General features: G+C 35.8%; 3 protein-coding genes and 1 long non-coding RNA gene across 5 annotated transcripts; 2 read left to right on the top strand and 2 right to left on the bottom strand.

Annotated features, from left to right (window-relative positions):
- Window positions 1-6: 6 nt before the first annotated feature.
- On the top strand, window positions 7-877 carry LOC140968377 (uncharacterized). The gene is made up of 2 exons (XR_012173762.1): window positions 7-670; window positions 766-877. It is a non-coding gene; the product is annotated as an uncharacterized lncRNA (long non-coding RNA).
- Window positions 878-6,081: 5,204 nt separating this feature from the next.
- Window positions 6,082-15,230, top strand: LOC140968374 (auxin response factor 19-like). Of its 2 annotated transcripts, XM_073429310.1 has the most exons (15): window positions 6,082-6,455; window positions 6,564-6,710; window positions 6,892-7,004; window positions 8,123-8,221; window positions 8,321-8,377; window positions 8,496-8,651; window positions 10,283-10,367; window positions 10,507-10,597; window positions 11,051-11,215; window positions 11,311-11,433; window positions 11,524-11,599; window positions 11,791-11,932; window positions 12,557-14,214; window positions 14,440-14,630; window positions 14,714-15,230. In XM_073429310.1, exons 2-15 carry the CDS (start codon window positions 6,644-6,646, stop codon window positions 14,847-14,849), a joined length of 3,159 nt encoding a protein of 1,052 aa, XP_073285411.1. In that variant the 5' UTR covers window positions 6,082-6,455; window positions 6,564-6,643; the 3' UTR covers window positions 14,850-15,230. The 2 variants fall into 2 exon arrangements, with proteins under 2 accessions (XP_073285411.1, XP_073285412.1); XM_073429311.1 differs by lacking the exons at window positions 6,082-6,455; window positions 6,564-6,710; window positions 6,892-7,004; ... (1 more) ...; window positions 8,321-8,377; window positions 8,496-8,651 and adding an exon at window positions 9,563-9,711.
- Window positions 15,231-15,565: 335 nt separating this feature from the next.
- Window positions 15,566-18,319, bottom strand: LOC140968375 (pollen receptor-like kinase 4). Its single transcript, XM_073429312.1, has 3 exons — window positions 17,464-18,319; window positions 16,599-17,186; window positions 15,566-16,354 (listed from the first exon to the last, which is right to left on the bottom strand). Exons 1-3 carry the CDS (start codon window positions 18,125-18,127, stop codon window positions 15,684-15,686), a joined length of 1,923 nt encoding a protein of 640 aa, XP_073285413.1. The 5' UTR covers window positions 18,128-18,319; the 3' UTR covers window positions 15,566-15,683.
- Window positions 18,320-18,901: 582 nt separating this feature from the next.
- Window positions 18,902-22,907, bottom strand: LOC140968376 (protein APEM9-like). The gene is made up of 6 exons (XM_073429313.1): window positions 22,781-22,907; window positions 22,496-22,681; window positions 22,225-22,302; window positions 21,234-21,519; window positions 19,844-20,205; window positions 18,902-19,334 (listed from the first exon to the last, which is right to left on the bottom strand). Exons 1-6 carry the CDS (start codon window positions 22,834-22,836, stop codon window positions 19,217-19,219), a joined length of 1,086 nt encoding a protein of 361 aa, XP_073285414.1. The 5' UTR covers window positions 22,837-22,907; the 3' UTR covers window positions 18,902-19,216.
- Between the last annotated feature and the right edge of the window lie 867 nt (window positions 22,908-23,774).

Raw genomic sequence — 23,774 nt, 5'->3', positions numbered from 1 at the left:
ATAGTTGCATGCAAGCGCTTTTGCTGCTTCGTGTTCATGATTTGTTGATGATTAATGTTACTTTTACAGATATAATCAAACTCAAAGTACTCGGACATGTATGTGTGGTATTCTAGTGGAAAAAAGATGCGTGCTTTAACTTCATTAGATTAGAAGTATGTGGGGCTCTTTGGTTTGTTATGATTTAGTGACAAATCCCTTCTAGAACTTGTGGACATACTTCTATGACATAATTATTAGCGGAAGAATAAAGGGTTTTATTTCTGAAGTTATTTTATTTTCTGTTCTGATTAGAGGAGGTTAAGGGGTGGGAAGTGCAAAGCGGAGTTCTCGGCCGACTCGTCGGTGGCCATGGCAATTGGCGCGTGTATCCTTAACTCTCTGATTTTTGCTCCCTCACCGAAGATGCGGAAGCAGAATCACTTATTGACTCAGCCGACGCGAGGTTTGCTGTGATGGGAATCATTAGCTTCATTCCTTATTTCAATTGGATGGTATTAATTTTTAAACTTATTAGTGACTCGATGATTGTATCGATTTACTTGTTTTTCGTATATATTTATTATATGCTTGTTCTGTTGCTCGTGTAGAGTTGGGTGTTTGCTTGGTTGGATACCGGGAATCGACGCTATGCAGTCTATGCTCTTGTCTATTTAGCTCCTTACTTGAGGTTTCACCCTTTCACTCTTTCTTTTCTTGAGTGAATCTTGTGTGCTTCTCTTGTGTTAACACCTTTATTTTATTATTTATTTTGTTTGTTGGCAGCTCGAAGCAAGTATTAAAAATGGAGATCTTCACGGCTTCTAGTTATTTAATGAGGCAGCAAAACGTGTTTCATCTCTTACGTATAAGAAGAATGACAGGAACTTCGAAGAGGTACGACACACACAAATATATAAGGATCTCGGTTAATCTTTCATTGGTTTGAACTCTTCAACTTTTTGTTTCGTAAAGGATAGAAAAAAGACGCCGCCATAATCTATCATCAGCATCCGAAAATTTTAGAAATAAGATAAAGGGTTGGAATGATCCCCATAAACTTGTTCAAGATGATGAACACTCGAGTGAAGATGAAGAGTACGATGAATGAACAAAATATCTCATCATTTTATGAATTTATCATGCATCGGCGTCACTCAAGCGTGGTTGAGTGGAGCGGCAAATAACTCTAGAAAATCTTAGTTCTGCTTGGGTTAGTAAATGGTAATAGTAACTCCACCAAAATATTATTGTCTTGTTTGCTAACATAAATTTAAACATGTATTATGATCAAGTTTAATATTCTCATTGCGTGGGAAATTATATTTTCAATATCGTAATGTACACAATTTTTATTTTTTGTTTTATTTTTTATTTTGTAATCGATGAATTTACGATTTTAGTCTTTTAACTTAAATATAGTTTCAATTTTAATAATTTTTTACTGAAACGTTATCGTAACACCAAAAAATACTGACTAACGTCAAAATATATACAATATAACAAGTGTAAATATTCATTGTATCTATTTGAATATTTGTCATCTGAGCATAAGCTTAGATTTAAGGTACTTTCGATATCATATTTTTTTTTTTTATCTAAAGAGGTTTTATATACTCGTCTAGAAACAAATATAAATGCTCATATGTTTGGACTACAAACTTGGGTAAGACACCTCAAGAATTGAGGTGCCCTTACCTAGTGTATACTAATATGCATTAAGTACTTGTTTGGTGTCAACGAAGATTCGTTACTTAATCACACGTCTTTATTATATTTAATATTAATATTTGGCTCAAGTTCATTAAAAGATCGAAATTATAATTTATTATTTTATCAATATATTATTTATCATTCTTATATCATACATTTTACTTTTGTATAATAAATCTATCTAATATGGATTTTAAAATAGTAAAACAAAGTTTTGTTCCTATGATAATAATAATAATTTATTTATTTATTTCTCAGATAAAATATACTTGAATTGGGTAGTGTTGAAGTATCAAAGTTGAAATTCGGCCTTAAAACAACATTATATTTCATGGTGTTTACAAATAATGACAACTTATTCTTAAACCACAACTACTACCAATATTAAATCAGATTGTATATCAATCATTCAGTGACATATGCATATTTTTGTATGGAGTAGGTCTCTTGTTAGACGGTCTCACGAATATTTATCTGTGAGACGGGTCAACCCTACCGATATTCACAATAAAAAGTAATAATTTTAGCATAAAAAGTAATACTTTTTCATGGATGACCCAAATAAAAGATTGTCTCACAAAATACGATCCGTGAGACCGTCTTACACAAGTTTTTGTGTTTTTTATGTACATTTCGTACTTAACAATGAATTCAGATTGTTTTATGTTAGGATTTCGGTTCTTGTTGATACTTTTGATTCTCCAATAGTTCAGTTTGTGTTTTGGAGTGGTTCTATTGCTATTAAATTATGTTTGATATGTTTGCTTTCCAATTTTTAAATTTCTTCAAATGATTTAGGTGATATTTGCAAATGATTATGAGCTTTTTTTAAAACAAATTGTCAAAATTTTATGAATAAAAAGTCCATAATTATTATTTTTTTAAAATGATTTGCAAACACTAGTTTAAATAATGGGGGCTAAAAATGAATTCAGGTTGGGTTTCATGGAATGTGAACATATTTCTCTTGTAAATTTCAAAAAGATCGAGAAATGGAATGAGGATAACATAGCCCCAACTTTTTTGTCTTTCCGTCTAAATTGACATCTCAAATCAACAACAAAGGTCACCAAGTGTATACTGCCTTTTTCTTCTAGTTTCTAAAGTTCAAGCAACCGTGCTAGTGGTGGACTCTACTTTAATTTTGTGATTTTTTAATTGAAAAAATATAAATAAATTGAGAAAACTTGCTTAGTTTTTAAATTGTTGCTTTAATGAAAATATATTTTTAATAAAATCATGCAAAAATAATAATTAAATTTTGTTGAAATGTATTTAAAAAAAATGTAATTTTAATTCTGTAAGTTACTATGCTTTGATTTAGGATTTCCATCCGATAACTTAGATTTTTTGTTTGGGTCTTTTTTGCTTGGAACAACATAATATACCGGATATTGTTTATTTCATATTGATTTTCTCTTACCTAGCTCACGTGACAAGAATAAAGCTTATATAATAAACATTAAAATTTATATAAATAAAAATAAAAGAAAACGACAAACTTTTTTCTTCTCTTTTTGAATTATTTGAGGTCATTTTGATTTATTTTTCATTTTCTTTTTTATCATATGAATTTTAATATGAGTTTTATTCTCACAACATGTGTCACTCACATACAAGATAATCAGTGACAAATAAATCATATTCGATAGATTTAGTGGTTTCGGATAAAAAAATGACCGAACTTAAAAAAAAGTAAAATTATTGTATGAAAATCAAAATTTGACAAATTACAAAACTAAAATACAAAACATAGTAATTACATGACTAAAATTGTAATTTTGTGTCTTGTAATTTCTCTCATTGATACTTTTGATTGTAATTTCTCTCAGGCTTATGTAAGATGAGGCTGGAAGAATGGCAAAACGTAATGATGACAGTGATCGGAAATGTATTTAATTTGATCGATACTTAATTCGTGGGAAATTGTTTTTAGTAATATATATCTGTCACTCTACGATTTTATATTTTATGTCTTCAAATTTCAATCTTAGTTAACTATATTGTTTTTTAATTTTATTTTACTTTTCGATGTGATGCTGATGTAACTATAATGTGACGTTGACGTGTATAGTACTGCATAATACTCCTGCTAAAAATGGATTAAAAATTACCAAAAATCAAAAAATATAAAAATAAAACTGAAATTTAATAATATAAAAAATCAAAATACAAAATTATAGGACTAAAAATAATTTTCCATCAATTTTTCGATGGCATGCATACCAAGTCTAAAAAGAGACAAAAGGTGGTACCAAAAGTCAAATTTCATCTTTCAATTATTTCACCTTGCACGAATCTGAAGGCGCTTGCGTTTTTTTCGCAGCAAAGTTGGTACTTAACTTTGAGTTCGGATTTGTTTCGCTTCTTGGCTTCGTCTTGGAGTTAGCCTGAATCTGTTTCTTTGTTGAGTTAGCCTGAATCTGTAAGAGATTGAACTCTCTTAATGGCACTTTAAACATAGGCTTTGACATCTATTCTCTGATTGCGTTTTATCCATAAATCCTTTCACTTTGACGAGGTATTCTATAGCATCATTGTATCTATTAATACACGATAGGTATCTTTCTGATACACGAGGCGTAGGAGCAATTAGAGTATGTCTCTTATAAGACAGTCTTACGAATTTTTATCTGTGAGACGAGTCAATCCTACCGATATTCACAATAAAAAGTAATACTCTTAACGTAAAAAGTAATATTTTTTCATAGATGACCCAAATAAGAGATCTGTTTCACAAAATACGACATGTGAAACCGTCTCACACAAGTTTTTGCCGCGCAATTAAACCTTGTTCGATATCTTGGATCGTTTTACGCGTTTTTGTCGCATGAGAGAGCGCATATTCCTCGGGTTCGTAGCCAAGATGGAAAATGTGGAGCGCAGATGCCCGATCAAGTGTGCCAGAATTTTCAGACAAAGGGTTGAGTTCGAGGTTTTGGAGCAGATTTGTTTGATGAAGACTTTTGTTATAGGATTTTGGGACGCAAGGGTTGTATTTCGAAGTAAAAATGTTGGGATGAATAAATTTATGAACAAGTGAAATCAGGTTGTGATTTGATATTTTAGTACAGAGTTTGTACTTGAGGTTATTATATAACATTATTGTTGTTTCTTTTTCCTGTTTTCATTTGAGTAAAGAAAATTGATATCTAGATAATTTATGTCTCTCATGAAAAATTATATTTTTTTGACATAAAAATTAATAATTTCTCATGACTTAAGACAAATTGGATATCTGTATCTCAAAAATCGACGAGCGAGACAATCTAACAAAAGTTTTTGTGGTCCTATAAAGATTAGGAATAACTATAATTTTAAGTACGAAAATTCAAAATTTGTATATTCCAACTATCATTATTAATTATTAGATATTTTAGTATCTCATCTCATGAATCAGTCATGTTTTATTAAGTTAAACTAATTGAAAACTAAAAACAAATATATATTCTCATTAGTTTTATTAAGACATTTATGAATGAAGCTAATTTGATTTAGCAGGGATCACTCGTTTTCAGGGTGACGTAGATTTTCGACTGCTACAGTGTATAAATATATATGTATGTATTTCTTTATCAAAATTTTATGTATACATTTATATTTAAATAAATATAATATAATAATAGAAAAATAAAAGGGAGTCCGTTAAACCTGCCAGGTTTTCTGCTGCTAAAACCAACATGCATTCTTCCCCACTCGTGATGTATACTTTTTTTTTAGTTTTTTTTTATTAACGAAACCCCCAAAAACTACTTACTATTATATTAAAATTTTTCGTACAAATATCTTATAATATGTACAACATAATTTTAAAAAGTTATATATACATATATAATAAAGGTAAAAATTTATGTGAGACGGTCTCGTCATATTTTGTGAGACATATCTTTGGGTCATCCATGAAAAAATATTACTTTTATGCTAAGAGTATTATTTTTTATTGTGAATATCGATATGACTTATCCGTCTCACAGATAAAGATTATTTTTACCATTACGTTTTGCCATAAAATGAAATACTTAATATATTTAATTTAATTAAAAAATGAAGAAAAGAAAATGTGAAAGAATCTATTATTTCGGTTAATTGTGTTGTTGATCGATTTGGTTTGTTAGATTTTCGTAGTAAAGTTCGATTAACTTGCTTTGTCGGAAAAAAATTGGATCGTTCGATTTTAACTGAACTTTTTATTGTATAATACAAAATTAAGCCCGCTCAGATACTTGTGAATCCAGGTTCCGGCTCAGTGATGGACAGCATACGTGTGCATGCACTACGACAAAACGGACGTAACTACCGACTACGGTCTGTTTAAGTGAGAAAAAGTGAAATACTTAAGATATTTAATTTAATTATAAAATGAAGAAAAGAAAATGTGAGCTTGTGAGAGCCTCGGAGAGAGAGAGAGAGAGCTAGTAAAAAAGTGGCGAAGAAGGGCGCTTTCTGCAAAAGGTTCTTCAAAAAGAAAGCTACGAGGAGAGAAGCAAATCAGTAACACAAAGATACACTTATAGATATTAATTAAGGCACTGTGTGTGTTGTTGCAGCATTTGGTCTCTGCTACACTCAACATCCTTGCGTTTTCCAAAGCTGCTTTTGTCTCCCCTGAGTAAAGAAGATCACGCCCACGCCCTTCCTGACTTGCCGGAATATACTCTCTCCGGCGACTGAAATCTGGTTTTAGAGACAGAAGAATTTTAGTTTCTTTTTTCTATGTTGGAAAGATGAACCACTTTTCCACTGTAATATTCTCAAGGTTAAAGGTGGGAACTTTTTTGATGAAGTTCTGAAATTTAAAAAAGGGTTGATTCCATTTAGTTTTTTTGACTTGTGTTTTGAGGGCACTGCCGTTCTTTGCCTGGTTATTTCAGGTGAGATGAAACTCCGGTGAGGTTGTTGACTCCGGCCAGTAACAAGATTTCCCGGAAGTAGGCAGAATTAAACAAGATAGATGAAGTCGTCGTCTTCCACCGGCGCTCTACCTCAGCCGGCGAACGCCAGTCCATCCGCCCCCGAAGGTTACTCTTTCTTCCCTCCATTTCTCTCTCCACACACACAAAATTGTAGTTCGCCATCGTTAACTTTTTTTCTTTTTGGTCCTTTTAATCGCGTGGGATTTCTTAATCTTGGCAGAAAGATTGGATCTTCATTTTGTTAAAAAAGAATCGTGAATAAATAAATACTTGGGGATTGTGGCAGGTGAGAAGAAAAGCATAAATGGAGAGCTATGGCAAGCGTGCGCCGGTCCTCTGGTAAATCTGCCGGCAGCTGGGACCCACGTCGTCTACTTCCCTCAAGGCCACAGTGAACATGTTTGCTTTCTTACTTTTCTTTATCTGTTTATTTACTATTACTACTATTATCTGTCTTGTGAAAATCCATTCCTGCTCCAGTTGCTAAGTTGCGCCGTTACGGTGTCATCTTCTTTCCACTGACATTTATAACCCCGCCCTTGTGTCAGCGTCTGACTTGATAACATAACTCACTCACATGCAAGGATTCCATGCTTGTTGAGAAACAATATTTTTTTCTGTTTAATAATTGGATTTGTGTTCATGGATTTGGTGATTCAATCCTTGCTATCGTGAGCTGGTATTTAGAATACTAAATTGGAGTATGATAGATGATGGAATCTGAGTGGGGTGGGGTAGGTTAGCAAAACTGGGTTGAGGCCCAAAAATATTGAAAAGGGGAGGGACCTTGAAGGAAACGAGTAAAATGCACGGGCCTTGGTGGACCATGCTAATGTGCGCATTAATTCTATTAAGGTGGGGATGGTGGGTCGGGATTCTCCCCTTTTCAATTTCCACTAACATAACAGCAATAGTAACTCCAAAAAAAAAAAAAAGATTTATCTCACAATATTTGTAAAAGTGAAATCTTTGTGTCCCCTCCACAACGTTTTAAACTAATTTATGTGACGTGAAGTTTTATAATATGATTGAAGTCGGATGGATTCGGTCCAACCCTGAAAATGAAATTCTAAATTTATATTTTGGTTTTGTAATCTTAATCATGTGCTTATTACACAAGGGGTTATATATATATTGAGAAATCAAACAGCTATGCTCCTACATTGGTTGAACACAGGCCGTTGCTATGTGGGATGTGTTTTATTGAAGAATTGATCATTTATCAAATCAGAATATAGCTCCTTAAGCTAATGGTTAATGACTTTTATCGGAAATAATGTACAAATTGTTGTGGTTGAAATTTTGCACCCAACGAATACCATTATCGGACGAGATGGAAATTTAATATTTCTATTTTATTGCTTATGAAATGAATATTTCAGTGGTTTTAGTTCCTATTAATGCATGCATGTGTGGAGGAAGACCTTATAATGTCATTGTGAGTTGGCACAGCCTCGAGTTTTTCTTTTTCTGTAGGCCATTTTCTTATGCAAATACTTGTAAATCGCTTTCTTCAGGTTTCTGCATCTATGAGAAAGGATGTCGATGTGCAAGTCCCGAACTACCTTAATCTTCCTTCAAAATTACTATGCCTCCTTCATAATGTCAATTTGCATGTACGTTAATAAATGGTATCCATTTCTTCTTTAGAAGGCAATTTTTCTGCTTATTTTTCCATGTCTAAACAGCGCATGATTATGTTTGGCATCTGTTAGGCTGATCCTGAAACGGATGAAGTTTATGTCCAAATGACGCTCCAACCAGTGCCTTCGGTTTGTCTTTCAATTAATTGAATGAATAATGCTTATTGCTTACAGAACCATCTTTTCCTTTTTTTAGATGCTAATCTGCAAACTGATGGACACTTCTGCATAATTTAATCATTTGCAGTTTGACAAGGATTCTTTGTTGAGATCAGATCTGTCGACGAGAGCAAATAAACCCCAAACAGAGTTTTTCTGTAAAACGTTGACCGCAAGTGATACTAGCACTCATGGGGGGTTTTCTGTACCTCGTCGTGCTGCAGAAAAGATTTTTCCACTCCTGGTTAGTGAGATTGTTTGATTTACTTTTCCATAAAGTTAGAGCTTAAGGAAAGTGAGTGTAAGTTGGAGATTGGCAATAATTTATTGGGAATCGATATTCAAGATATACACGTCCAAGTTACTTGACAGAAGACAATAAAGGAATAGGAATAAATAAGCAGTCAAGACCAACTAATTAAGTTTTGTGGTTTTGTCTCACACTGCAACCTGAGACACTTCATCGTCAACATCATCAAAAGTCATGGTTAAATTTTCAAAAATGTTGAAGCCTCAAAGGAATAGAAATTATCAAAAACCGGTCTATTTTATTACAAAATCCAAATAAGGTATTATGATAGCAGTGGAACATAAAACTAGGGTATAGAAATAAGCTAAATAAATAGTAACAAAAGTCCTCAAGTAGCCATAACATGCTATCGAGTCATCTTGGTAGAATTCCACTTTGTTTGTTGTTTTCCTCAACTTCATTCTTGCTCTTTATTGGAAGGGGGTGAGTGACATTGGGATCACTCGGCAAGTGGTTGAATAACAAAGTATTTTATTTATGAACAATAATCTAAATAATAAACAGTAATTTATATCAAACATCAAGTGCATTGAACTATATTATCTTCCTTGTGACTTAACTGATATCAGTATCCTATATGTTATTTTTGTAAAGGGTGAGGCCAGAGATCAGGAACCAGAAGTAGTTAGAAAATGTATTTGTATCATTTAGTTCATAATTTCGTTTAGTGCCAAAATCAGGAATCAAAGATTCATAAGACTTTCAGAAATTGCACATGACTCAAAATAATACGAAAATTTCAAATTTTTTTATATCGTAAAATTTCAGAATTTTCAGAAACTAAGATAAAAAATACTTTCAAAAGCAAGATATATAATAAATGAAAATAATACTAAAGCACGCTAAAAACAATAGTGAATGAATCTTTTGTGAGGCTTCCGCCGGTGCTATGAGGTTGCACGGACAATGAGCGGCTACTGACAGGGTTCTAGGCGAAGGGAACATGAATGAATCGATCTCACATCGAAAGGAGAGAGATTCTAAAACTGTTCAGGTATGAGATTGCGCAGTTGAGGAGTGCTGAAAAAGATTTGATATGTACTACTCATATTAAGAAGGTGTATCTTCTTTTCGGGAGCTCATAACATAAGAACTTCAAAATTAGGCGTGCTTCACTTGGGATAATTTTGAGATGAGTGACCTGAGAAGTTTCCTAGGGTGCATTTGAGTGAGGACGTAAGCACGCTGGAAAGACTCGTCTTGGTACAGTAGGGACAGTCGTCGAATCCGTGGCGTTATATCCTTTGTGTGCGTTGATGAACCTGCCTGCAAGAGTACCCTCAGACACTAATATTTTGACTGAAATTCATGCGGAAATTTTTGAGGCAATCCCGTGCTATTTATACTCTCAAGATGCGCTTGAGAAGGCAGAATTAATTTATGCAATTATGTATTTGGTTTTTAACCTCTAACCTTCTTTGATATATTTATATAACACTTCTCAAAAGCTTGATCTCGAAGGATGAACCCAATAGTTTTATATATTTAACATAGGATAATTTCCCATCTTCCATTTCTTAATTCCTGATCTTATAACATGATGAAAAATGCTCTTTTCCTTGTAGGATTTCACAATGCAACCACCGGTTCAAGAGCTTGTTGCCCGAGATTTGCATGAAATTGTCTGGACATTTCGCCATATATTTCGAGGTAAAATTCTGCATCTTAGGTGTCCATTTTTTGGTGTGTAGTCTCTACAAAATGAGTTCTATAAATTTATTTAAACCTTCAAAAAAATATGTGGGATGGGGTATTAATAGAGTTAACATGGTTTTATGATTACACTTAGGAAAACCAAAACGCCACTTACTTACGAGTGGATGGAGCCTTTTTGTCAGTGGAAAGCGGTTGTCAGCGGGAGACTCGGTCCTGTTCATTAGGTAACACTGCCAATTTCTTAAATAGTAACGACTCTTTTGCTCAAAACTTTCAAGTGTCAGCCTGAGTTAAAAACATATTAGTTACTACTATATATACCAAATTGAGCATGAGATAAAACATATTAGTTACTATGAACTAAGTGGTGGTTTGGCTTGGACTCAAATTAATTTTAGTCACTTTTAGATACGAACCAAACCAAAAATTTTTTTGGGAAAGAGTTCATGCTACCAAAACCTAAAATTGTCCACATAGAAATGTGGTATTATACTTTTGGGTTGGGTATATCTGATTTTTAAAAAGATGTTAAATTTAGTATACGCATATAATTGCTGACACTTGAACGTTTTGAGCAAAAACTACAAAAAATTGTTCTTGCAAATTTCTTATGCTTTACTTCAAAGAAAACTGCTGTTGTAACAATCATGATTAGAGTTACGGGTAATTTTCCAAAGGGATGAAAAGCAACAGCTTCTCCTGGGCATAAGACGGGCTAATCGACAACCAACCAACTTATCATCATCCGTTTTGTCGAGTGATAGCATGCATATCGGGATTCTAGCTGCAGCAGCCCATGCTGCTGCAAACAATAGCCCTTTCACCGTGTTTTACAATCCTAGGTCAATGACTAATCTTTACATATTTCTGTAAATCTTTTTTTGATGGAGTGCTTTGAGTTGTTTACTTGATATATCACATTTTCACTTTCGAGCAGGGCTAGTCCATCAGAATTCGTCATCCCTTTAGCCAAGTACTACAGATCAGTTTGCAGTAATCAAATATCTCTTGGTATGCGCTTCCGCATGATGTTTGAAACTGAAGAATCGGGGACAAGAAGGTGGTGGCTAATGTCTTTTATGTTAAAACTTATTCTGTTTGTCCTGAAATTTATATAAATTTTTTTAACAGCAATCATATCTGTCTGCAGATATATGGGTACTATAACTGGAATCACTGACCTGGATCCTGTCAGATGGAAGAACTCCCAATGGCGCAACTTACAGGTGAAATTCCGAAATAATCAAACATCACTAGAAGCCAAAAACGACTCGTGTTTTGCTAGATTGGTTCAAAACTACTTCATGTATATGGACATATCTTCGCTGTTATCTCACATTTTTTCTTTCTCGACTCTCATACCCCAATTTTAAAACGATAGAGATAATTGATACCTCTTTGTATATCTCATGAGTAGGTAGGTTGGGATGAGTCCACTGTCGGGGAACGGCGAAATCGTGTCTCCATTTGGGAGATTGAACCAGTAACTGCTCCATTTTTCATCTGTCCTAGCCCACCGCTCATTCGTTCCAAGCGCCCAAGGCAACCAGGAGTGCCAGGTAGAAGACTTCTTTGTTCCTACTCTTTAAGCGTGTGTGGTTGAACTGCTACTGGCCTGCTCAATCGAGCTTAAAGGTTTTTGAGTTTGAGCTTTTTGACAAGCTTGAGCTCTAGCTCAATTTTAATTGTTCATGAGCTCGCAAGTTGACTCATTACTATATTATATTTTGATGACAATCATTAAAAATTAATATTTTGTGACATACTATATATTATACAAGAATATAATAATTGATTTTAATTATTATGGTGTTAATGAGTTCAAGCTCGCGACCCGAACTTGTAATTTGAGCTGGTTAGTGTACATGTTCATTAAAAAAATTTATGAGCCACAACTTCACTACCGATTACCACCAACATATGTCGGTTTAGATGGTGTTGCCTCATGATGTTAAATCGTTGTTGTGGAGCTCTTTCCACTGACTTCGAAACAGTTGTCCTGACAAAAGTGCAAAAATATGTAATTAGAAAAAAGTATGGTGAGTGACACGGGACAGGCTTTACCTGCTTGATGTTCCTTTCTTTATTCTCTTTTCTCGGTCAACATCTTACCTGCAAAGGTATCATTCTTCTGGTCCTTCATTGGTGCATCTATCTAATGATTTTGAGTGAATGCCTTGCAGATGATGACATTTCTGATCTAGACAGCATATTCAGGAGGGCCACGCCCTGGTTCAGCGATGACGTTGGCCTTAATAAAGATCATCCTCAAGGGCTCCCTGGTTTTAACTTAGTTCAGTGGATGAACGTGCAGCAAAATTCATCTCTTCCTAACTCAATGCAACCAAATTATGGCAGCCTTTTATCCAGTTCTGTTCGTCCAAATTTCAATGGCAGTGATATTTCACATCGAATATTAGGGTCTCAACTTTCCAACAACATACAGTTTAATGCTGCTCAGAGGCTGACTCCACCAGAACAACTAGATCAGCTCCAGATGCTGCCACTATTGCCACAACAGCAGTTTTCCGAAGTTACTCAAATACCGAGGCAAAATTTACTTGGTCAAGCTATACCCATAAACCAAGTCCAGTCTCAGAATGTTATGCATCAGCAACATTCTCTTCTTAACTATCATTTTCAAAGAAATCTTGCTCAAAATCTAGCTCAGCATCAGGTTACGAGTAACACTCTGCAGCAGAATCTAATGCCATCCCAGCAACCTGATCATATGTCAGATAACCAAATTCAGCTTCAGCTCTTACAGAAGCTCCTCCGTCAGCAACAGCAGTCACTTTTAGCCCAGCAATCGGTTGTGCAACAGCCTCCCCAACCAACGCAACTCCAAGATCAGCAGAAGCATCTTTTAGACCTTCCTCCAAACTTCTCGAGGCCCATGCCAGCGACCCAAATTCTTGATTCATCTAAATCACATGTTATTGCACAGCAGCAGTCAACGAGAAGTAACAGTCAGACGAATCTTAAGTTTGCCCTCGCCCAATCGTCCCAGCAAACAAAAATTGAGCAGTCTCAAGTTGTTCAAGAGTCACCTGGACAGATGGGGAATGCCTTGAATGTAACGAACAACCAGATTTTGGCAGACGGTAGTGGCTGTATGATGCCTGGAGCTACTGGTGGTGGAGGACATTCTGTAGTTACAGATGATGTCCCATCCTGTTCAACCTCACCATCAATGAACAACTGTCCAAATACGGTTCAGTATGCAATCAATTCAAGTGGTCTTGAGACGATGTCTTCTAATGGAAACTTGATAAAAGATTTACAGCAAAAATCTGATGTTAAGGCCTCTTTGAACGTACCCAAAAGCCCTGAACTTGGATTTTTCACATCACAATCCTACCTTAATGGGGCCCAGTTAGATTATTTGGATAGTTTATCTTCAGCAACATCGGTTATTTCTCAGAATGATGCACAGGTGCTACAAAACAACCCGGTTTCTTTCAATCCTCAATCAATATTGTTAAGAGATGCAAGCCAGGATGTGGAAGTTCATGGTGACACGAGGAACAACTTTATTTCTTTTGGTGCTAGTATTGAGAATTTAGGTATGCCCATGATGCAAGAATCATTTATCACAAAAGACATGGAGGGATCCAGTAAAGATTTCACGAGTAATCTCTCATCGGAATGCGGTATACTTTCCAGCTACGAGAACCCCAAAGTAGCACAACCTGAACTCTCTTCGTCGATGGTTTCACAGTCATTTGGAATTCCAGATATGACATTTAATTCGATCGATTCCACAATGAATGATGGTAACTTCGTGAATAGAGGTGCCTGGGCTCAACCTCAAATGCCTAGGATGCGCACTTTTACAAAGGTTGGTTGTTTGTGATCAGTGTTGTCAGGAATCTTGGGGATGTGGCTGATTCAATGGAAATGGGGGTGAAATTTGAATATTTTGAAAATTAAATAAAAGTTTTAATTGTTTCGCTTGATTACTCTATTAGATCTGCGTTGGAATAGTGCTGAAGAATTATTGTAGTTATGTCTTGTTTATATTCTTGCAGTCTATTATGATAACTTGGTGAGTTTTTTCTTGAAGGTTTATAAGCGTGGTGCTGTTGGAAGATCGATAGATATTGCACGATATTCGGGCTACGATGAACTTAAACAAGATTTGGCTCGTAGATTTGGTATAGAAGGACAACTAGAGGACCGCCAGAGAATAGGTTGGAAACTTGTTTACGTGGATCACGAAAATGATGTCTTGCTTGTTGGCGATGATCCTTGGGAGTAAGTTTTTCAGACACCCTTCATGTCATCGTCTATCAAAAATTATTCTTACAATTTCAAAATTTGCTGTATTTCGCATGCAGGGAATTCGTGAACTGTGTCCATTGCATCAAGATTCTGTCTCCTCAAGAAGTCCAACAAATGAGCTTGGATGGGGATTTTGACAACCTCGTGCTTCCGAATCAGGCTTGTAGCACCTCTGATAATGGCATTAATTAACCAAATAAAGGCCGGTTATCAAATTCCTTTTGAATTCGAATCCCCATACCTCCACAGTGAGAGAATTTAGCCATTAACTATGTTTTGTTTTCTTAAATGCACATACTGTGAAGTGAAAATACCACATTTTTGTTTCTGTATCGCCATGTCCGTGCATTATAGGTTATTACACAAGTATCGAAAATCAGGGCATTGCGGAAAGTAGTGAAATCTTGTCTCAGGATCTGCATTAAAATTGCAGGCAAGGAAACAAGTCCAGAACGGATTCAAGATTTGAGGAGTGCTTTTCATTAGCGGATACTTCCGTTTTTCTGTGACCATATATATTTCACTTGTAAAAATTTTCCTTGATGTAATATAGAAAATAACACTAAAAAGGTATGTCCGTGTATGTATAGGTTTTTGGGATGAGAATTGGAAGTCATTTTTCACTTAAAAATGTCACATTATGTTGAAATCAGCTCATCCTTCATTGCCAAAAAAGTCCAAAACAGCTTAGTCGTTAATGTCACTTTTGAGGTTCTAGGCATTTAAAATCGTTACACAACCTGGCATTAACTTGAGGCAATCTATTACTTCTAAGACTAATCGTACAAATTTTGACAAGAGAACGAGAAGATCTTCATCCACCATCAAAGGCCAGAAGTAAGCAACTAGTTACCACCGAAGTGGTCGCGTCGAATACTTTAAGATGAATTGATTTGATATATATAAAATAAAATTAAAAAATTTATAGAATCAAAATTGGCAAAGGAAGAAACTTCGTTACAAGCTATAAGAAATGTGACATCCCCTATAAGCTAATCAATTAATTCAACTCCAGCTAGCTATATATTAAGATGTGGCATGAATGTTATCATTGGACAACCCTTTTGAGGATTTAGTGTCAGCTTCACTTGTGTACGAGGAATAGAAATCATCATCACCTTCCTTCTCCTTGATTTCTTCGATCTTCAGCTCTACTTCTTTAATGTCAGGTCTCTTCTCAACTTCTGCATCACAGCAGTTCAATCCAATTTTCAACAGCTTCATCATCTCTCCTTCACATTGTTTGTTCGTCCCCATTTCCTTATCAAACACGTCCACGCTGCTGCTGTCGTCTCGTAAAACGGATTCCACCCACGTAGCCAAGTCCGTGTCGCTCCTTTTGCCTTGCTGCAAGAAATTGGATGGGAATCTTCCGGTCAAGATTTCCAGGATTAGGATTCCGAGACTCCATATGTCAGTTTTCTTCGTGACACGGCCACTGCGCTTGTACTCGGGTGACTTGTAGGAGATCATGTGTTCTTGCGCGTGTTCTTGAGTGATCAACGGGACGAGCCCATAGTCGTTGAGGATCGGATTGAAAGACTTGTCGAGGACTACGTTCGAGGATTTTAAGTGACCATGTGGTGCTGTTAAACTCGGGAGCTGGTCGTAGAGGTATGACAGACCTCTGACTATTCCTTTAACGATATTCAATCGGGTTGGCCAGTCGGGAGATGGATGGCCACGAGATCGGTTGCCTGAAACAAAGTAGTAGGTCAATCGTCAAATTGAACTGATTAAAAATAGCAGGGGAGAAATGAATTTCAGCTGTAATATTTTCTACAAGTAATACTAATGGGAAAATTGCAAAAATCATCATGGGATTTACACTGTTTTGGTTTAAACATGTTTTTGGACCTGTTTGCAGTCAAATTTTGGTGTCCAACAAGTTGTTGCTCTCTTTTTCTACTTTTAGGAAGAGTGGGGGGTTTCGTGAAATACCGTGAAGATGAACAGAAAGGCTGACATTGTCCATGAACTCGGATACCAAGAGCTTCTCCTCTTTCCTGTAATAGAATGCGACGATCGGAAGTAAGTTCGGATGATTCAATCGACCCAATCTTCTCATGTGCTCATTGAACTCCTCTCTGTTCAAATTATTCATATGCCTGAATCTTTTGACAACCACAACTTTCCCATCATTCAAAGCGGCTTTGTAAGTCGACCCAAAGATCCCACTGCCTAGGATCTCGGCCGAGGCCTTGAGTAAATCTGTCATGTCAAATCTGTCATTGGATTCTTTCAAAAAGGTTAGCCTTACACTCTGATCAGATTTCTTGGACTGATCAGGCGGTGATGATCCTACAACAGCAACAGTAGATTGACCTTCTTCCATTCTGTTTAAACTGGTGATAGATGGTGTCTGATCGGATTCTTGTGGCGTTCTGTTGTGACGCAGAATAATGACCACTGCTACAAGTGCTGCTAATGCTGCAGCCACAAGTATCGAGAGGATGATTATTGTGCCGATGGACAGATTACCTTTTGCACGGCAGGGTTTCAGTGGCTGCCCACATAGATTTTCATTACCTGCGTTTCGTGAGAGATAAGATGTGAAAAGGCAATGCAATTCATGGTGTGACAACTCCTTTTATATCTAGTAAGAGAAATGTGTTAGCTTTGTAAAATTATACGTTACATTTTTTAATATTTTGGATTAATCATTTTCTTGAGGCAAAAAAAATTTTTGGTTGCAGCCTTGCCGGCCCGAAACTTGACAGAATCTAAATAGTATTAGAACCAAGTCACCAAGTGAAACATTGGAATCTGATTGCCATATAGCACGAAGTGCTGGAAAAAAACTGACCAGAAAATGCAGAAGGGTTCATGTGACTGAGGGTACGAGGAATCTCCCCAACCAATTGATTGTTTGATACATCGAACACTTTCAACCTGTCAATTTGCGGAAAATGAGGTATTGTTCCCTCAAATTCATTGTTTTCGAGCATCAACTCCATCAACCTCGGCAATGTAGTCAATGATTCAGGAATTGAACCAGAAAACTTATTGTTAGCCAAATGTATTTTCTTCAATGACAGCATCCCATTAAAAGTATTTGATGGAATCTCCCCGTAGAACTTGTTATTGGACAAGAAAATGCTTTTAAGGGAACCAAGTTTAGTAAAATTTGGTAAATTTCCATTAAAGTTATTGTTCATTAGGCTTAAAGTCCTCAAATTTCTCAACTCTACGAGGACATCCACATCAATGACACCGCCTAATCCCATATTCTCAAGCTGAAGCCCCCAAACAAATCCATTCTCACACAACACTCCCTGCCATTCTTCATGGTCCCCGTTGCAGGGCGGTTTGGAACCGTCCCAGTTGGCCAACGCATCAGCATTCTTGAGGGATTCCTTGAACTTGCGCAAGATTTCGACATCTGACTCACATGAAGATGAGACAAATTGCAACAAGATGGCTAGAAAAAGCGCCATGCCACCCGAGGGAAAGCGTCCTTTTCGAGCCATTGTATGGTCGTGGAACGATGACAAGAAGTGGTGGTGCGCGCACTTGTGTGTGCGCGCCCGAGGGAGGGATGGAATCCTACAAACGAGAGAATGGCTTGTTTGAGGGCAGAGAATAGAGGAGGATGAAATGAAAATCTTGTGGGTGTGGAGGGAGAGAGAAGAGTGGGTGTTAGTTATGGATGAATCCAAAGACAAGTGGTGAAATTTTAAGGCAAATTGACTGACAGTGTCCGCTATTTCATTGCATGGGATGTGGAAAGTTTTTTGCATGAGAAGTATGCGATAGGCCTTCAGTATTTCGGCCGAAATACTTGGAGATTTGGACCTTTTAAAGTATGAATATGAATTTATTCTACTTATAGAGGTACAAGGGAACCACATCTAATTTTACAGAGATTCTTTGAAAAATGTAATCTTTATCAAGTTCGAAAATATATCGGAACGTTTTTTGACTTTATTTTAAATAGTTTTCGAATTTAAATTTTGACCAGTAATGTAATGCTTAGATCGTGGCTTTGCGTGATGATTATGTGAAAATAATGGGTTAATCTTATGTTTGAATGGGTTGCAACCTGTGAACACCGAGAAAAGATGAATAATTGCGTAATATTTATGATGCAATAATTAAACAAGAAAATTGAGTAGGTTTTTTAGTTTTATAAAAAAAGGTCATTTCAATTTGCTTGTTTGATTTGGCATTCTCTTTAACCATTATACAATTTGTTACCAACTGGCAATTGCAACAACAGTTTGAACTTGCTTGAAAGAAGAAACTTGTCACTAATGATTTTGTCAAGAAACTTTGTATCGACTCAAAATTTTTGATCAAAGGGATAATTTAAAATTTACAACACAGTCCTCTGAAACCAGAAAGATAGAAACTATCTTATAACATTGCTTGAAGGACATGTCAGAAGCTGTACAAATTTGAGAAACAACAAAAGATACTGTCCTCAAATGCGTAGCCACAGTTTTTTATTGATCAATAATTTATAACAGTGATTAAACCCGATTCAGATTCAAAATTGGAACATTAACAAATCAAATAGGGTTATGCATGGCTCAAACCTGGAGATACGGGCGTCATCATCAGCTTGAAGTGGGAAGGGATTGAATAGCAGCTAGAGGGTTCACCTGGTATGAGAATGCAAGTTGCCACAAGTTCAATAAAGCGTTTTTCATGGACAGAGCTTTCTTGCTAAGGACCCTATAAACAAGACAAGAAACAATAAGATGCTAGAAATGTATATATTTCACGCTCACACCCTATGCCATAGAATATGATGAATAAAGGATAGATATCTAAACTGAACCCGTCAAGTTTTTCCACAAATGGGCAGAATGGAAACCAACAAACAGGCGTTGACCTCTATGCATATGAAGATTGCATATGGTGTGAGTTAGAGGTAGATTCAATAGGGGGCAGAAGGACCAAATGGACACAAAATATTCTAAATTATATACTTGGTTTGTCTTAAATTGCAAGTTTTGCCTCTTCCCAAATTCATTGAGAATAACTGACATTTGCCTAGGACGTGCAACAGTATCACCAGAAAAATAACCACCGATGCTTGATAAAAATGGAACTGGTATGTCTTCGGGGAGGCTATGGAAATCAAGCTGTGAGCCCGACATAATTTGGAACTAAAAGAGCATGCTTGTTTATATTTGATGATTAATTGCTTCCACATGAAACAAAAAGAAAATAAATCTTACCTCTTCAAAGCAGTATGCTTTTTCCTTGCGAAATAATACAAAAGCATTAACAGCGCAGCAAGTACAATTTTCCCACTTGGTACAGATAATCGAGTATTTCGGAACTTTAAATTGATGGTAGGAAACCACCACATGCACGGAGCTCTTTGTCGAGACAATTTCAAGATTTGTTCTTTTGTTGTACTCCCTCCGTTGGAAAGATTTATGGTTTCAAATCCTTTCAGATGTTCATTATATGGCTGTCGATCTTGTAAAGTGTCATATTTGGTATTATATTCATCCATAAGATGAGGTGATGCACAAGTTTGGGATGAACTTGTGACCATAGAAAAACTCAGTGAATTCAATCTCCTCAAAAGTTCCTGAAAGATTCATGATTAGAGGTGTCATGCTCTTGAATGTATCATGTAATCAGTTCTTTTAATACCCAAACATAAATTTAAAAAAGATTAATGTTAAATCAAGAAAGAAAGCAATGCATGCACATGGGAAGTTTCTATGGAATATTCTCTACACTCAATATATTAGGTGTGTCAGAGTCACAAAAATAGTGGCTGAAGAATCCACCGAAGATGAAGTGAAACACAAATGCACTAGATATAATTGTCAGTAGGCATAAAATTTTGACTTGCGGGGATGAGTAAGATGCAGAACCAAAAAGGTGCACTGCAATATGAGCACTAGTCACGACCAGCCCACCACCAGCAAATGCCGAGCCCAACCCAACTTCTTCAAAAGATATTGTTTATCAAAGATACACTCATGGGAAGTACAAGGTGGTAGATTAGATCATAGGATTCTAGACTTATCTTGTTTTTAAATTCCTTAAATAAGAGCTTATCTCATTAGTTAGGAAGATATCATCTAGGAAGATATCATTTGGATTAGATAGGGTTTTTATCTTAATTAGTTAGGAAGATATCATTTGGATTAGATAGGGATTCTTATTTTTTAGTTTGAATTGTCAAAACCTTGTATATATAATATATATCTATCAGAAGTGAGGAAATAAAGGTATTGAAATGCGTTGCTCCTACCAAAGTCGGAGATCGTGAGGTTCTCTCTTCAACGAGCCTCAATCCCCAATTATCAAAATAGCGAGACGTGGGCAAAAATATCTGAAACACGCTCACAATCTTGCGAGTGGTGAATTCTCCATAAATCGCCCCATAACTAGATCTATTACCCGCGAACATAACAGCACTCCAATCACTAAAATGAATCCACAGCAATGGATTGATAATTAATCACGGAAACCAAGACAATTTTAAACAAAAATCATTAAGCCCGAATAACTCAGTGAGTGCTTAATAAATGAGCTAAATGCTGAGAACAAGTTTTCCCACTTCACAGGTCTCTCAAAGTGCATTAAAGCATTCTAATTTTTTACCTGACGCTTCTCCATGGGCAGCATAGCTTTCTCCACCCAAGAGATGGCTAGATCTGTTTCCTTTAAAGTCATGGCAAGAAGTGTTATCACGTAGAGCTCAACAACTTGTAAATATTTGTCAACTCCAAGAGAAAAAGTAAAGTAAGCTCTTTCTGTGTCAGAAGCACAAAATTCTTCACTCGGGAGGGGATAATATCGATCATCCACATATCTCCAGTGGTCAAGAAATTCCTCAAGAGAGGCTTGAACAGTAGCTGAGGGACTTTCTGACATGTGAAAACACACCCTGAAGGACAGGGTAAGTGTTTAAACCATGAACCATTGCCGCAAAATATAAATATTGAGGAAAGAAGGGGACATAATATGCTAATTGGTTAAAAGAAATTCTTTTATTAGTAATTCTGCAGTTACAGGTTAATGATGATGCTTTACAGGGCGGGCGGTCTAATTCCATACCTAAATCCCCAAACAAAGGTGAAGTGGTTCTACTTAATCAGAGAATACCATTAACCCTTTTTTTGGGGAAAAAATTAAATCATCAAGAATTCAGTTATCATAGGTAAATAGGAAGACTCCTAGGCACCTCTCAATCACATCATCTCATTCAAATGTTTCTTCCTTCAAACCAACTATGGCCGTGGCACCATGCTCAAGAAGCAAGCATGTTGCAGCCAAAGAGGGGCCATGTAAGTACAGTATTTTACAGCTGGAAGGATTATAAACCAGTCAACTTGGTACCTAAGCTATTAACTGACTCAAATAGCTTTACTTTTGATTCAAATTATAAAACTTGAGTCAAGTTTGAGCATAATTACTCTGAGCATGTAGAGCTTTCAATCAAGCTCAAGCTTAAGACCAGTGTATATGATTTATCCTACAATAAATACACCAAATAATCCACATTGAAACGATACAAAGTGAAAAATCCAGAAAAAAAAATAGTAGAAAAGTAAACAAAATCACTGGAAATCAAATCATGAATAGGAGGTACCCGGTCAGGAAAACTTGAACAGGAATGGCTGCGAGCGAACGAAATAACAATTTGAGTTCGTTCAGTATATCAGAAGTCCTGCAAATGACGAAAAAGAAAAAAAGGCACGAAATTCAAGAATTTGCTCGTGTAATTAAGGTTGCTGACTGATAATTGAATTTTCCTTTACAGAGTTTATAATTACTTTTTTTAAAAAATTTTGCAAACACTACATAAGACCTATGACATTAAAGATGAATTCTTTAAAAATTCAAACAATTCTAATCTTTACCTTTGCAGTTGCTTCAAGGACTGCACAAGAACCATGCCTGCTGATTCCAGCATATCACCCCACTCGTTTTCATCTCTCTCCAAAACATCGCAGCCCCTTTTTCCAAGACTACAACTTTCAAGACATCGACTCAAAACAGTGGAAGATAACGACGCCGCTTCATCGAACATACAACAAACAAGAAAACTGCAACGTACAGATATTAAAATACGAAAGAATTTCTCATGATATTAGCTTAAGAGTATCTCCATGACATAAAAAGGTATGAGATTTTTGAATCATAACCTCTCTGCGCGTTCAATTTCTTCCCAGGTTGGAGTCTGTGCAACGATTTCGGCCATTGTGTGTGTATGTGCGTGCGTTGGTGTGCGTGGAGCTGTGAGCTTACAAGATACAACGATGTTAACGTGAATGCGACTTCAACTCCAGAAGATTTTCGCTAACTATTATGTTATATAAAAAAACATAATTTTTCCAAAAATAATTAAAGATATATATTAAAACACGTGGTTTTTTAAATAACTATAACAGATAATTTTTTTTTTAAAAAAAAACATGGTATGAGATTCCGTTTAGAGATGTCAATGGGGCGGGTATGGGGCGGGTATGGCTAAACCTAAGACCCGTCTCATGAAAAAAACTTTGACCCAATATCCGCCCCACCTCGGTTAAATATTCTTCGGACCCACCCCACCCCAAATACGAAATGGGGTCGGGTAGACCCGCGAGACCCGTTAGACCCGAATTTTTTTAAATGAAAATTGTAATCTTCTTATCACATGACTGAATTATGAAACAAACAAGTCTCTAAATAAAACACAATAGAAAACTAATTCATGTCTTCGACCACACTTAATAATAACAAACAAAGTATTTTCACGACGTAATGAATTACATTAAAAAAAGTTACTAGATCTCCAAAAAAAGTCTTGTCATACCCGAAAATAACTCATCAGAACTTAAACAGATCAATGTAAAATCAGCGAGTAAGTAATATTTTAGACACATTCTTCATGATCATCTTCCTCTTCATCAAGAATGGTAAGACAAGTTGGTAAATTACTTGAAGAATTACCTACAAAATTAAATAGAGAAAATACATTGAAAAAATAAAATTGTAATTTAAAACCGTAAAAAATGTAATTTAAAGAGATAAAGTATAGTAACAAAATTAAAATGAAAGTACAATAACAAAATAAAACTGTGATTTATTTACCTTCCACCTCACCCCACAACCATCTTCGCGAGAATATCAATTTATATCCACATATATGGGGAG

This window comes from Primulina huaijiensis, unplaced genomic scaffold, assembly GCF_012295235.1.
Source record: "Primulina huaijiensis isolate GDHJ02 unplaced genomic scaffold, ASM1229523v2 scaffold35849, whole genome shotgun sequence".
Lineage (NCBI taxonomy): Eukaryota > Viridiplantae > Streptophyta > Magnoliopsida > Lamiales > Gesneriaceae > Primulina > Primulina huaijiensis.
Note: the sequence above shows the minus strand (reverse complement) of the source record. Positions and strands in the feature narration are given on the sequence as shown.

Excerpts from the sequence above, each read along its gene's own strand:
- LOC140968374 (XM_073429310.1), top strand. The coding sequence starts at position 6,644 with ATGAAGTCGTCGTCTTCCACCGGCGCTCTACCTCAGCCGGCGAACGCC. Across the intron at positions 10,598-11,050 it reads GACTCGGTCCTGTTCATTAG|GGATGAAAAGCAACAGCTTC; the intron begins GTAACACTGCCA and ends AATTTTCCAAAG. Across the intron at positions 11,600-11,790 it reads CCCAATGGCGCAACTTACAG|GTAGGTTGGGATGAGTCCAC; the intron begins GTGAAATTCCGA and ends TCTCATGAGTAG.
- LOC140968375 (XM_073429312.1), bottom strand. The coding sequence starts at position 18,127 with ATGGCTCGAAAAGGACGCTTTCCCTCGGGTGGCATGGCGCTTTTTCTA. Across the intron at positions 17,187-17,463 it reads GAACCCTTCTGCATTTTCTG|GTAATGAAAATCTATGTGGG; the intron begins GTCAGTTTTTTT and ends CACGAAACGCAG. Across the intron at positions 16,355-16,598 it reads CCTTTCTGTTCATCTTCACG|GCAACCGATCTCGTGGCCAT; the intron begins GTATTTCACGAA and ends ACTTTGTTTCAG.
- LOC140968376 (XM_073429313.1), bottom strand. The coding sequence starts at position 22,836 with ATGGCCGAAATCGTTGCACAGACTCCAACCTGGGAAGAAATTGAACGC. Across the intron at positions 20,206-21,233 it reads TGCCCATGGAGAAGCGTCAG|GAACTTTTGAGGAGATTGAA; the intron begins GTAAAAAATTAG and ends TGAATCTTTCAG. Across the intron at positions 19,335-19,843 it reads AAGCATACTGCTTTGAAGAG|GGTCCTTAGCAAGAAAGCTC; the intron begins GTAAGATTTATT and ends TCTTGTTTATAG.